Source organism: Glycine max, chromosome 16 (genome assembly GCF_000004515.6).
Source record: "Glycine max cultivar Williams 82 chromosome 16, Glycine_max_v4.0, whole genome shotgun sequence".
Classification (NCBI taxonomy): domain Eukaryota; kingdom Viridiplantae; phylum Streptophyta; class Magnoliopsida; order Fabales; family Fabaceae; genus Glycine; species Glycine max.
In genome coordinates, this window is record NC_038252.2 from 28,217,269 (window position 1) to 28,232,570 (window position 15,302).

Sequence of the window (15,302 nt, forward strand, 5' to 3'; positions counted from 1 at the left end):
AAATATTAATTTGTAACCAATTGTAAACATTTTTTTTACTCTCTTAAATAATTGGTTTTGAGTGAATTTTAATCATAAAAAACCTAAAATAAAAAGGAACAGAAGTAAGAAAAAAGTCCAATCAAATTCTATTTTTAAATTGAGTTTAAATAACCTTTTATCCTTTTGTTATTTTAAAGAAACTTTTGGTCCTTATAAAATGTGATTTTTTATTTTAGCAACCGGTGGTTTGAGATTCCAAACTTTCTAGATCATCGTCTGATTTTCTCTTGCTATAAAAGGATCAGTAAATCGAACATCCTCCATGGCATATTCCTGTTTAAATATATGGATTCCCATTTTAACAGGGTGGATATAGGTATCTATACAACGTGGACATGTAACATTCACATGGTTCCATCCATTTTCGAAAGGCATCTCATATGGACTATTTCTGGATTTTATCTCTTGTAGATCACAAAGATATGCATGGTGCATTCCTGTCCTGAAATGGCAACTATAAGGGGAACATTGGTTGCCATTGATGAACACCATGGGACGAAAAAATTTGTCTTGAATAGGTGCAACAATAAGACAAAGAACCATGTCAGGGAACTTATTACGAAACCAGAAAGAAATTGAAGGTCCACTGCTTTGCTGATCGAACCACTCAGGAATCCTATCTCTTGGCAAACAAAACACAGTGTTTCCAGCTTCATGCAGTTCCTGTTAGCCATAAAGAATTCATGAGTTTACCAAAGTTAAGTACACTATATATTATCAAATAAAATACATTTCAAACAAGATAAAACCTGATTTAGGAACTTGCTTATACTTGAGGAAGTCAATGATTTACAGTTTATTGCAAAGAAATGCTTTAAGTTTGGTGGAATCCCTCTAATTTCCCGAAGATGCTTGCAGTAACATACATCAAGTATCCTTAAAAATTGACATTCTTTGATGCATTCTGGAAGGATTGTGAAATTATTCTCGGATAGACATAATTTCTTCATATGTGCAAACCAAGTAAAATCTATTGAAAAAAATTCATCACAGAGGTTGCAACTTGAGACAGTAAGCCTTTCTACCTTTGAAGATACTGTTGACCCCGTTGTTTTTTCACCCTCTTCCTGTTTTAGCCATTGCCACCCTTTCAATCCCACGGCGAAGATTTCAGTCAGTTCTGGCATCAGGACAATGCTACTTGGCACCTTAAAAATTGCATGAGGACTTAAAAAGCTCAGATCTAATCCTTGAAGCCCAGCATGATTTTGAAATGAAAATGGCAATTCTGTTATGGAAGAGTGTGACAAACAAAGTTCTCTTATGTTTTCCATCTTTCCTAATATTTTTGGAAAACTCTCAAGACCTTAACAAAATGAAAGGTTAAGTTTTTCAAGAGAAGTCAACTTGATAGGTGGAAAACTTCTTAGCCTTTTGCATCTAAAAGCATTCAATATTTTAAGCTTATCCAGAAAACCAATTGAAGTGTGAACCGTAATTAAATTATGGCAGCATTCAAATGAAAATTCCTCCAAGTTTGGGAGACCAGATACGTCAGGAATCTGTGTTAAACATTTGCACCTGTCAAAATTCAATATTCTTAGATTTACAAACATCTGCAAAAAAAAAAACAGAAACAATAAGAACAGAATGAATAATCTTAAAAGTGAATTTATTAAATAACAAGATGTGGAAAATGTACTCTTTAAGCTTACCTTCCATAAGCCATCCAAGTCAAATGAGGAAATACAACTATAGGGTAACTTGCATATGGAAAGTTTTTTCGGATGAAAATCAGATGGTAAACAATGTGAAGGATATCTCCACCATTCCAGTACTCTCAAATTATTTGGAAGATATTTGGGACCTTTGGAAAATTTACCATTTTTAATAATAACTGTTTTGAGGTTTTTCTTCTTCTTGAAAGCCTTTGTATTTAATTCTACTATTTCTTCTTTGTCAAAGCTGGGGAAGTCTAGACATATGATTTCAATTTGACTAGTTCCCTGTTAATCCAAAAGCCACGAATCAACCACAACCACAATGCAAGTGAACGCATATTTACAGAAATTTACATATTATGAAGAAAAACAACAAATATGATTTGAACATATGATAGTCAGGAAACATAAACCAAGATATGAAATCAAATCATTCATTAGTGCCACTCACCTTGTTGTATTCCAAAACTTGAATTATATCTTCCAGTAACCACAGTCTACTGCGCTTCTCTGGCTCTTTCGGTGATACTTGCCTGACAATTTCTTTACCCATGTCCTCAATCAAGTCATGCATTGTAACTCTAGGTAATCTACCATACCAACTAAACTTTTTTATAAGAGATTTTTCAACCAACACTCCAATATGATATTTCATGCAATCACCATAATGAGCGCGAAGTATATCTATAACCTCTGTCAAAGCATATCTATTGAAGCAACAGGCAATGTCAAGGAAAACATTCTTTTGTTCTTCCTCCAAAGCATCAAAGCTTACTTTAAGTATCTCTAGGATTTGAATGCTAGGAATTCTTTTATATTGTTTGATAGCAGATTTCCATTCTTCTATACTTTTCCCAAACAAGTTGGAACCTATCACTTCCAAGGCTAATGGAAGGCCAGAAGCATAAATTACTACATCATTCAAGTCCTCCTTATAACTTGGATCAACCTTTTCTGTTTTAAAAGATTTCCATGTAAGCAATTGAAGAGCATTGCTCTCATTCAATAGTTTCACTTCATATGTTCTTTTAACCCCATGAGATGCTAGCAGTTGTTTGTCCCGAGTGGTGATGATGACTCTACTGCCTGGACCAAACCAACAAGGTCTTCCAACAATAGCCTGTAATTGTTCATGCTTGTCAACATCATCTAGAATCAAGAGAACCTTCTTCCGCTGAAGCCTATGTTGTATAATTGAAGCTCCTTGTTCAACACTTGCTAGGTTGATTTCCTTCTCTCCAAGTATTTCCCAAAGAAGGATGATCTGGAGGTATTGTAACTCCTGTTTGTTTGATTTTTCTCTCAAATCTTTAAGAAAACATGAACCATCAAAATGACAAGCAATCAAATTATAAACGGCTATAGCAAGTGTTGTTTTTCCTATCCCGCCAATTCCATGGATCCCTATCATGTAGACACCATCATCAGATTCAACATCCAAAAGCTTTGTTACTTCTAGTAATCTTGACTCTAGTCCAACCGGGTAATCCGCAACAGGCAAAGGAGCATGATTAATCTTGCTGGAGACCAACTCAACAATCCTCCCAATAAACTCGTATTCATACCCTTCTCGGTTTCAAACATAAAAGTCTTACATTATGTTTGGATGGGTACTTTTAACAAAATAATTTATTTTAAATGGGACATTGAATATCTCATTTTAAATTTAGTGTTTGGATAATAAGTTAAAGAGAAATTGAATATATGACATTTTAACAAGAAATTTTAATCAACAAAAAATGAATAATTTCAAATTCTCTTAAAAATGAAAGAATTTCAATTCCTCCACAAGAGAGACATTCCTCCCACTCTCAGTCTTTCTTCTTTACAAACACTGTTCACTCCTCTTGAGTCACACGCTCTCGCTCTCTTGGGATTTCGAGAACCTTGCTCTCTCCGGGTGGTGAAAATTCTCACATGGGGTCTTTTTACCTAGAGTTTTTCACAAAACTCACAGAAACAGATAAGAATCGTGCAAACAAGTAATTGAAAAATGAATGAATAAGGAGAGGAACGGACTCGTCTTGGAAGTTTCGGCCATGGAGGTGTGAGAAGAGAAGGAAGTAGTGAGAGAGAGAGAGGAGTATGAAGTATTGTTCTTTGAGAAGAGGAGAAGGAAGGACGTGAAGGAGAGTAAGGCAGAGTCAAAGAAGAGGTGAGGTTCCTTTTAAACAAGTGTTGGCTCAGAGTAACACCATCTAGGAGGACTGCGCCATTTGTTCCTTTATTAATTACTTATCCCCCGATTCATCTGTTTAACATATACATTTATTTTATATGTAATTAATCAAATCAAAGGTGAAATATTTTGCATTAAAATATTTTGTATTAAATTATTGTGATATTAGATAATTGAATTTTTTTTAACAAAAAATTAGATTGAACAAGAAATTATATATCATTCATATTTAATTTTACAGTATTGTTTAATCCAAGTTTTTGTGTGTGTTAATACAAAAATATTATGTAAGACTCAAAATTGTTTAACATTAAAATTATTTTGATTATATAATTATTAAATATTGTTTAGTATTAAATTTATTTTGAATATTTTACTAATTAAAAATGATTAATATTTATTTTTATTCAATATTAAAATTTTAATTTTTAAATAAATATTTAAAAATTTAAATTTAAATTTATCCGAACAAGAAAATTAAAATACAAGAAATTAAATTGCTACATCTAAACAAAATATTTATAAAATAAAAAGTATTTAAATCAAAACAGTTAAAATGTTGTGTATTTAAATTTTCTAAAAAAAATTAAATCCTCCATCTAAACTAAAAAATTTTACATCCTCCATCCAAACATGGGTTAAAGAAGTCAAAATAGCCCTATCCAGGTTTGATACCAAAGTTGTAACAAGCATTTCTTTTCTCTTTAAATTTTACAATCAAATCATTAGACAATCGACACCTAACCCAACAAAAATTATGAAGTAAAAGATTGGTAAGGTGTGGTACCCGTGTTTGAAATGAAAGCCAGACAAGTTAGCTACTTGATGCAGAGCCTTCTTCCAATACTCCAACTTCTCCATGTTGTGGTTGAACCTTTCCTCATGCTTAGCCAATGCTTCTCCATAACTACCTTCCTGGTGTCTGACATCAGAAGGATCCACCTTATAAAAAACTGGCACAACCAACAGATTTTTGCTCTTAAAGCACTCAAGAATGTGAGCAAGTTCATCTAAGCAAAACCAGGAAGAAGCTTAATTTATAGAGAGCACAGTGATGGCAATCCTGGAATCTTGAATTGCCTTCAGAAGTGCTGGTGTTATTTCCTCTCCACTCTGAAGCTCCTCATCATCAATGAAAGTGTAGATTCCCCTGTCATCAAGAGCTTTGTAAAGATTTCCGGTAAAACCATGACGTGTGTCTGCACCTCTGAAGCTGAGGAAAACATCATAGTTGAAGGAAGAGGAACATGATCCCAAAGCCATGTGAACTGAGAAGAAAGTCTACTATGATTGTGGATGGAATGTTGCGTCTCCAAAACTTGGATGAAGGTTCATATGTTTATTTTTTCTGGCCTGCATAAAATAAAACAATTAAAAAATTAAGACTATGATCATTAGTGTTAGAAGATGAAGTGTGAGTTAATATGCATTAAGAGACTTTATTTTTGTGTAACCACTAAGTATTTGAAGGGTTATTGACATTAAGCACGTTTTTTGTGTTAATTGAAGAGTCATTTAATGGCTATAGATTGCTCTCAAGTCTCCTCTCTATTTTTCTAACACCCTCCAAGTGGAATGTATTTGCGTTTTGGATCCACTGACAATTTTGTTAAGTAAATTACATTGCAACAGTGGATGATATGCTGTGTATCTTCTTCAGTTTAATATATATAAAGCAAAGCACTTTCATTTTTGAGTTTTTGAAATTAAACGAATTAGATTTGTTGTTTTTATCACTAGCATATCCAGAAAACCTTCCACGAAGTTTCATAAAATAATTAATCTCCTTGATATTAGTTGTGCTTCTAACATGATTTTTTTTATCATGATTTTATAATTTTGAATAAACTTTAATCAATGATAAAATGTGTCTAAAAAGTATGTTATTTGCACTTTTCATATCCATTTTTATACTATAAAATAAAATTATCAATTTAGAAAACACTCCTTTCTTTCCATCGGTTAGACATTTTCAACACTCTTTTTCTTTTCTATCTGAAAGATGCATTTCACATTCTATTTTTGTAATGAGCAAAAAAAAAAAACGTATCTCTCAACCATTTCAAATTAAATTTCTTTGTTTTTCAAATGTATATTTTGATTATCTTAATTAACTAATTATTTATTTTTTATTTAAATTATTTATTCAATTTATTTATGTATTAAAAAATATTATTATTATCAATTTTAATTATATAAAAATAAATATTTATTACGTGTTATGCAAGAATATAAAATATTAGTTTATTTTATTAAACTAGTATCAGCAAGTTTAATAATAATACTTTTTGAATTAAACCAATGGGTTTATTGTATTCGCATCAGCATACATACAGCTAACAACTCAAGCTTGGCATAGCACAAATGTGACGAGAGATTGTTGCCTTCAATCATTAATTATGCCAATTTTTCTGAAGGAATAGAGTGAATTGCTCGGTATCTAGAAATCGATGGGCACAGCTACAACGTCAGATTCTTTAGCATATATATGAGACTTTTTATATATAGTTGAGCGAATACAAAAAATAGCATAGCATATTATTATTAGCATAATCAATATTGTCCTTTAAAAGATGCAACTCTCACCAATGTTCAATGATAACTTGGCAAAGTAGTTTCTATATTCTCCCGGCCATTGATTTCTTCAATAACTTTCTCTTTTTTACAAAAAAAAAAAACCCATGAAGGCGCAGGAATTATCTTGGCATGTGGATAACACATCTCTGACACTTTCCTTCCTTCATGAGATTGAAAGCTTTGTTAATGTCATCAAATGGCAAATTGTGTGTTATGTAGTCATCAATCTGGATTTCCTGCATATTAATCATAATATTAGTACATATTTTTTTGCTAAAATAGCTGCTTGAAAGAAAAAAAGCATATCAAGCAAGAAAATAGCTCTGATAAGCATTTGAAGTTGCATTCTCAATTCCTCCCTCCCTCCCCCCTTCAAAAATATCTCTTTCACAGACATTTGGTACACTTTATAATGAAAAACAAGATTAGGTCACAAATACCAGCTATATATAGACAAGTAGTACATCACAAATAAACGATAATGATAACATGAAATTGTCCTCCGCTTCATCATAAATAAACGATACAAGTGCAGCAGATGGAAGTAAGAAAAAAAGGGCATACAGCAGGTAAATCAACATACACTTTGACATTCATAGTCAAAAACATATACAAGTAGAATGAGAGAGAGAGACAGAGAGAATTTTTTCAGGGTAATGCTGCTATAAGAACTTTACCTTTGCAAAAACTCATTTTTGAACCATAGATTTACCTTTGTATCTCTGGTGTCAGTTCAAATTTCAAAACATTAAGCATATTTTCTGCACAAATCAACATGAAATCTAATGGTTCTTCACATTTGTTGTCTTCTCTCCTTAAGAGTTTGTTCATGTAACATTACTAAATTTCTATCTTCTCTGTAGAGTTATTCTAATCACTGGTCAATGAACTTAATTATCTATGCAAGAAAATTACCTTTTTCAAATAGTCATAGAGAACCATTTATGCAGAAGGTAGACATTGCCGTGTTTCAGCTTAGAGTGAAAACGTATAAAGTAGTCAGGTTCAGATGAGAGGAATCCGGGTATACTGTTTCAGTTACCTTGTTGAGGTACTTCTTTACTAATGAAGGCAGATCAGATTTTGGTTTCCATCCCCAAAATAGAGATCCTTTCAATGTTCTTCCCATTAGGAGTAGTCCATAACGAGCTGACATCTCAAGCTTCACCTTTGGCACACCAAGTGTTACAGTCAAACCCCATCCCTATGCAACCAAGGAAAGATAGAATGAATTCAAGTATAATGAATAAAAGCTTTTAAATGTCAATTGCCAAAACAAAAATTTTGGGTTTATAGAGTATTACATCACAGCATGACTACAATGCAGTGGTTATCATATCAGTGTCACCTACACATTCGAACGAGAAATCTGCCCTTCCATCAGTAATGCACTTAATAACCTGGAAATTTTCAACACATAAATGGTTGTTATGACTTCCAAACTTTGTGTGCATACTTATAGTTTTTGTGTGCATACTTATAGTTTTTGTGCCGAAGTAAAATTATATTCAACCAAAATCAAATTCACAATAAATAAATTTGTATGGATCAAACATATGTAATATTTGATCTAGCGGGATACTTTTGATAGCCATCAATTACAGTTACATACAATTTTCTCCACAAAATAAAGTATGAAAAGTTAAATCAGATGTTTTGTAATGAGAAGATCAAGCCGCCTGAGCAATAGGTTCTTTATAGGAATTCGGGAAACAACTTCAGTAACCCCAAAAGCTTTAGTTGTGGCAACAAACAACAATAAGTAAATAAAGGGAAATATTAAATATAAATTTCAGAGTAACTTGAGGAATTGAATATAGTACCATTTTCACACTTCTGTGGATTATTGTCCACACCAATTATTCGAGATGCACCTCTTAGTTTGGAAGCTTGAGCAACCTAATTGATCAAAGGAAAATTAATTACAATTTGGAAAATATTGTTGCTTATCTGTTGAGAAGTTAAGATCGATACAATTGAATTATCAATGTACTTACAGATAGGCCAACAGTTCCAAGACCAAAAATCACCACAGTTGATCCTTTTGACACGTCAGCAACATTCCATGCTGCGCCCAGACCTAATGTTTTAAAAAAATGAGTCCCATAATCAACAAAAAAATAATAATTTATCAATGACATTAACAACACTTATTGGGATCTATGGCTCTGACAGTGTCTAGTAGCAAAAGTTCATAGTATATTATTTGTGAGGTATAAGAAAGAGGAGGAAAATAAGTCCAGCATTTGTATTTTGCCTACAAATTCATCCAATGCCACTTGGAACTAACAATTCCTTCAATTTCATCCAATCTTTACCTATGCCAGTTACAATGCCTCTGGCATCATCAAATCCAATAATAAGACGTTTTACACTATCTTGTGTTTCCTTACCAATCATTTGTGGAGCTGCTTTGGTTAATAATCCGAAAATCCAGTACTGCGTTTTGGATCATTACACATTGAGTTATAATCAAATTAGTTTCAAGTTTTTCTGGAAGTCCAGAAGCAGTAACAAGTCATCAATAGACAATGCTAAACATGCAATTAAAAATAATTTTTTCGACACTTATATGCCCAATGTGGCAAGCAAATAATGTGTTTAGGGCATATAAGTCATTCATTAACAAACTACAAGATATTAAAGCAAATAATGCAAAACAAAAATATATGAGGACATTTTGCAGGGTAAACCTATGTGGCAAGCATCTATGAGGCAGGTGATGGAACTCTTATATGCCCTAAAATCAATTTAAACTGTAAAAAACAGTGACCTTTGACAATCAATCAGTCTCAAATACGCAACAGGTTTTGTCAAAATGCAAAACAACAAAAAAGAAAGTCATTATCTTTCTAAGTTTTAACTAATTTAAGAGAAAATCAGACCAATTCACTTGATGACCTCCAGCTGAGAGGATCACCTGTGATGATTTTACAATTATATATATTGCCTTTGTTTATTTTCCAAGGCCATACTGTTCCTTTGACATTCAAACTGATGAACACACAGACAGAAGTCATGCCTCCTCTAACCATTTATAGGAAATAACAAGAAAAAAGAATCAGACAGCTTAATGGCTATTAACCTGTTACTATTTCAAGTAATTTAAGTACACGGTTTTAAGTTTACAATGTTGATTACTGAAACTCCATTAATCTATTCCCTAATTTTAGAACTAATAATAAACAGCTGAAACATTTACCTGCAGCAACCCCACAGCTCAGAAGACATATTTTCTCAAGAGGTGCAAGGGGACTGAGTTTCACTGCACATCCAGAATGGACTACTGTGTATTCACTGAAACTTGAAACAGCACAATAATCATAAACAGGTTCCCCTTTTACTGAGAAGCGCGTCTTCTGGTCACTATGCATTAAACCCATCCTTTCCAATCCCAAAACGACAAGTGTTGCTTTTTCCAGATGTGCACTGCCTGCATGATATGCATTCTCCAATGAATACTGTTAGCACATGGTCCCCCTCTTTGAATTCAGTCACTCCTTGTCCCACACTCTCAACAATGCTGCAAAAATATACCAAATATTAAATATCTACTGAGAAGACTACACCTTTTTGCAATGATTTAGCTAAAGTAATGTCCTTGATGCAACAATGTATCACATTCCCATGCATAGTGTAATACTTCACTCTCAGCTGATCGTTGTCACTCTAACTCAACTTGGCATATCAGTATTTGATCAAATTCTCATACTACCCAATTGGGTAACTCTTAAAAATACAAAATTTCTTCTTATGAAATTCAACAAAAATAACCTAAGGAACACTAGTGACTCAATGTTGTCTTAATCCAAACGTAGAAATAAGAGTAGATTACCCTGATGCTTCATGGCCAAATATTCGAGGAAATATGGCCTGCAAAAAAGCACCTGGCGTTAAACGCTTAACTACATCCATTCATAAATTTTTAACAGAAATCATGACAAAGAAATATTCATTAGTAGACTAATCGATCACACCACCAGCCATCGGTAGCTTTTAAAAAAGAACAGGAGGCATACTCTTGAGAACGCAACATTTAATTCAAGATTTATCAGTAAAACAATAATCAATCACATTAAACATCAAATGTTGATAGGCATGCATTGGCTAATATGTTATTGAATTACATCTCATGAGTTGAATTTTAATAAATTCTGTCAAATCAAAAATTACTTCAAGTATGACTTTTAAATACACGATTCAATGATGATGTAAAAGATCCTTACAATGTCAATTTATTCCAATTCAATTTGAAGTTTCACACTCCAAAAGAACCATGCGAAGTTTTATGAAACAAATTTTCCATTAAAGGCAAGATAACAACCAGACTTACATGAGATTCCCAAGCGGAGAGATCACTGCGACAGAGAGAAGTGGAGACAACCTTAATCCTAATCTCCATTGGTTGAGGAGGACTCACTTCCACTTCCTCTATCACCAATGCTTCCCCAGCTCCCCATGCCACTGCAGCTGTTCCATGTTCCACATACCATTAACAAAAGCCACACGAATTAATATCCCATGTTGATCATAAAACAATGCACAGACAGAGATATCAAAACAAGAAAATGAAAAAGGAAAAGGGTGGCTGACTTTACCTTTGCAGGTAATGACTTGAGGTGTTGACATGTTGGTGAGTGAAGAACTATTACAAAGTGGGAAAGAAAAAGGGTGGAAGAGAACTTGAAATAGCAGTTGGTGGTGGTAGGTAGTCTGTCTAAGACACGGAGTTAGTTGGTATATTGTAGTAGGATTTAGAATGTTGTAGTAATTATGTGGCTACTGTCAATTTTCAAGTTTTATTCAAACTAATGAAATTTAAGAAAATATTTAATAATTTTATTTAAAAACAAGAACAAATTATAAAAATGTTCGTTTTTGAAAAAGTTGGTATTTCAAAATTGTTTGGATGTATGTGAGAGTCTAATTATGACCAAGGAAAGGCGGAAACTTTCTTTTACTGTGCCTTCAAGACATCTATTAAAAAATATACTAGTTGCCTAACAATTAATAGTATAATTGTTAATAATTCTTCAAAATAAAATAAAGATATTGTCAGGAAAATTTAGCAATAATAAATAAATAAAAAGTTTGCGAAATTTATTCAACTTCAATGAAGTTTTACCATATTATGGCATATGAGCATATCCCTTGGTGTTAACATTTTTCTATTATCAAATACAAAAAAAGAGGCAGTAAGTGCATTATTTAAATATTGGTTTTAACACAGCTTAGCTAAGTCTTGGTGTACAGAGTTCCAATTCGCAGCTAAATCTTCAGCATTCCGTCCCATTAAAATGTCACAATATGGCATTGTTTGGAACTCATCAAACCAAACCAAACTCACAAGGACAGAAAATAACAAAATACTTGAGGGCTAACAAAGAAAATATGGTTAAATTCTTGATTCACAATATGGACATCATGTTCCTAGCGTTGAAGACAACTAAACATCATATTCTCAACAATCATTTCTTCACTAGAACATAAATAACAACACGATTGCTGCAATAATCAGGGTGCCAGAGCGTTTGTTCCACGCGGCCAATAGTGAAATTATCCATTGCAGCTTCTAAGAAGTACTCAAGAATGGCATCTGAAATCAGAAAACACTACTGAGCAGTATGCTATAAATTGTGCTCCCAAAAGAAAAGAAAAAGGAATGGTATTCTTTACCATTTCGGAGTTCTCCAGCCAAAAATATTGTTGTATTAGGTCCAGAGAGCTGCATAAGTGTTTCTAGCAGATCCACAACTGCCCCCTCACTGTACACTACATCAGATCCTATCACTGAAAACAAGAAGTCAAGTATTGAATCGATAAGGAATGCTAGCAAAATATCACATGAGATGCAGGTAATTCAAATATTTGACAAGGCATGCAAGTCAAAGGAAGAAAAAGATAAAATTAACTACAAAGCTATGATTAGAATGATGACAATAATCACAATTCACAGCAAAACGTCAAAAGTTTCTGATGCCAGTAATTGAATGTTGTTTGCTCCTTGTCACTTGAAGGAGTTGAGGGAGAATTATCATACCAAAATCGGGTTTGGGGTCAATGAGTTCTGGGTCAGGATCTTCTCCCCATGTGAGCTCAGTTGCTGTTACAGAACCCCGTAGAGAAACATGTTTCATGTTGGTCTCAATATTCTTTCTCAGTAGCCTCAGCCTATCTGGCAGATCAGTGACAATGACCTCACTACCCAAAAGGGTTGCAATGCAACTAAGGAAGAAAAAAATAAGAAAGGTGTATCATAGAATGAGTAAGAACAAACTTAAAAATAATTCCTCGTCATTTTTTAGAAAACTTAGAGATAGTTTGGATAAAATTTTGAACAACCAAAAAGAAAATAAGAAGAATTAAGGAGGTAAAATGAATCAAACTTCTCCCATAAGATAAAATCAACTTATACACAACTAATGGAGTAGAAAGATGAGAGTTCATAGCAAAATTTAGGTGGAAAAGTAGATTTTAACCTGTGGGAGGAGAAATTTGATTGTTATTAACTTCTTAATTCATTATATTTTCTTCTCCAAAAAGGACCTATTGAGAAGCTTATTCAAACGGTCTCTTGTTCGTAAAAAAAGACAATGCAAAAGCTCAAAGCTCTATTTTCCTAGTTCAGTAAATCCTTGTGGAAAAAGACAAGCTAATCAAGAAACTATGGACAAACTGTAGCCATTTAGCATGAACAGGTCAAATAGGATGAGATTGCAATTGAACTTACCCAACCAATCCACAACCAGAACCCAATTCAACAATCTTCTTTCCCTGAAGGACAAGCATCCCTGAGTCAACAGCATGCTCTAGAAACTTTCCCAGTACAACTCCACTGTCCCACATCACTGCTCCAGTTACTCCAGGCGTTCCCTTGAAACAAAAGTCCAAAATCTCAAAACTGTTTAAAACTAAAAACCAATCATTAGAAAAGGCACAAGCCAAAGCAGAAGCCATCTGAGCACTAATGTGAATTATCCATGTCAACAGAACCATTACACATAAGTAATAAAAAAAAACAAGCACGAATCACATGCCTCTATCCCTCAACCACCAAAACATGCCCAAACAAATTAGTCACTAATTTAAGTTAGTTTATTCTGTTAGTTAAGTTCCGCTCCTAAAAAACAAGTGTACAGCATCCAAGACACTCCAGACACTATATATATATTAATGATTACTCAAAAATAAGTTAAATGGTTCATTTTCTCAAATTCAGATCTTCGATAACACATGTCATCAACAGGGGCTATAGCAAGCTAATAACTTTAAGCAAAAACAATCAGCATCATGGTATTTTATGAAATGGGTAATCACGTTCGGGCAAAAAACAAAACCGGGTGATCAAGTTAGAACCCAAAACAAGATCAAAATCAAAGCTTTAATCAATAACCTTTAACCAGAGCATTGAGAGAGAGATACCAATGAGGAAGGGGATTGAAGAATGGAGAGAGAGTGGCCACAAGAGTCGAGGGAGAGTTGCAAGGAAGCTTGAGAGACGAAGGCATTGGGTTTGGAAAGTGTGGGCTGCTGAATACCCCAAAGCAGCATGGTCTCCTCCGCAGCGGATTCCTCCCCACCAACCACCAACCGAACCTCACCACCGTAAGAACCCAACTTCACCATTGGCGCCACTGCTTCCTCTTCCTCTTCGTTGTTGTTGGCCATGGTGTCCTCGCTCTCTCTGTTTCGGATTGAATTGGGTTTTAATTTGTGGCCTTTTTAGGTATGGGCGTTGAAAGGAGGAGGGCTTTTGCTTCCTGCACCCCATAAAAAAGTGAAAAATCATGTACCCCATCGAAAGTAGGCCAACCGAGCTCCAAGGCACCTCATGCATCCCCTCTGTCAGAGATAAAGGCAAGTTTTGGGAAACGTCAGCTTTGCTTTGCAGAGCTTTCTATGTTGCTTGCCATTTGTTTATTTAGTATGTTTTATCTGTTCTTGGTTAATGTATGTTTCATCTTAGATAAATGGTAACTTCTGTGTAACCACCTACGATACACATCCAGAGATTTCAGGATAACCATTACAGCAGTTAATTGTACATAAATTAGCGCTTGACCTAAGGAGACGGAGATTACACTTTCACATTTGAGTCAGAACCTTAGACGTGATCTAATTATAGGGACACACCCAAATGGACAAGATTAGCCTAATCTCATTAGACACCCAATCACTTGTCGACCCTAGCTATTTTTTCTAAGAATAATATATATATATATATATATATATATATATATATATATATATATATATATATATATATATGAGTCCCAAATTTAAAGAGATCAATTTCTCCGTACCATATTTTGTTTCATTACTAGTGGTATTTATGCAATTTTGTTGAAACTATATGCTTTAATTTGGGATATATAGATAAACCTATGTCTATTATAGTATGTGATAAGAGTTAGAGACTATATGTTGTTATATCCTTATAATTATATTGTAAATATATCGAGTATTATTCTCTATATTGGTGCTTGTTATCATAGTATTCCTATCGATTACAATTTTGCGTCATTGAGATACTTATAAATTTTATGTTTGGAACAATAATCTAAGTTTGTGCTCATTATTAACATTTTGTGGTCGTACTAATTTAGAGTATCGTTTTATTTAATCTAGGTGTCTATGTCACCCAAGTAGGAAGCTAATGGATTTCACGTTTGCATAGTTAGTTATTTTGTGAAACTCAAATTAATTGAGTGTCAATTATTGTAAGGACATTTATTGCTTCAGCCCATATTTGATCATTTTTGTTATTGGACTATCATGAACACTTAGATGCTTGTGAATTATGTTCCGGCCTTTATAACCTTTTTAGACTTAAAATGATATGA

At 33.6% G+C, this 15,302-nt stretch overlaps 1 protein-coding gene and 2 pseudogenes across 1 annotated transcript; all 3 read right to left on the reverse strand.

Moving 5' to 3' along the window:
• Nucleotides 1-228: 228 nt before the first annotated feature.
• On the reverse strand, nt 229-6,572 carry LOC100797341 (TMV resistance protein N-like; annotated as a pseudogene).
• Nucleotides 6,400-11,644, reverse strand: LOC100810485 (alcohol dehydrogenase-like 6; annotated as a pseudogene).
• A 76-nt stretch (nt 11,645-11,720) lies between these two features.
• On the reverse strand, nt 11,721-14,546 carry LOC100306471 (protein N-lysine methyltransferase METTL21A). Its single transcript, XM_003547888.5, has 5 exons — nt 13,882-14,546; nt 13,190-13,332; nt 12,500-12,684; nt 12,136-12,249; nt 11,721-12,055 (listed from the first exon to the last, which is right to left on the reverse strand). The coding sequence occupies exons 1-5, from the start codon at nt 14,125-14,127 to the stop codon at nt 11,928-11,930; spliced, it is 816 nt and encodes a 271-aa protein (XP_003547936.1). The 5' UTR covers nt 14,128-14,546; the 3' UTR covers nt 11,721-11,927.
• Nucleotides 14,547-15,302: the final 756 nt, after the last annotated feature.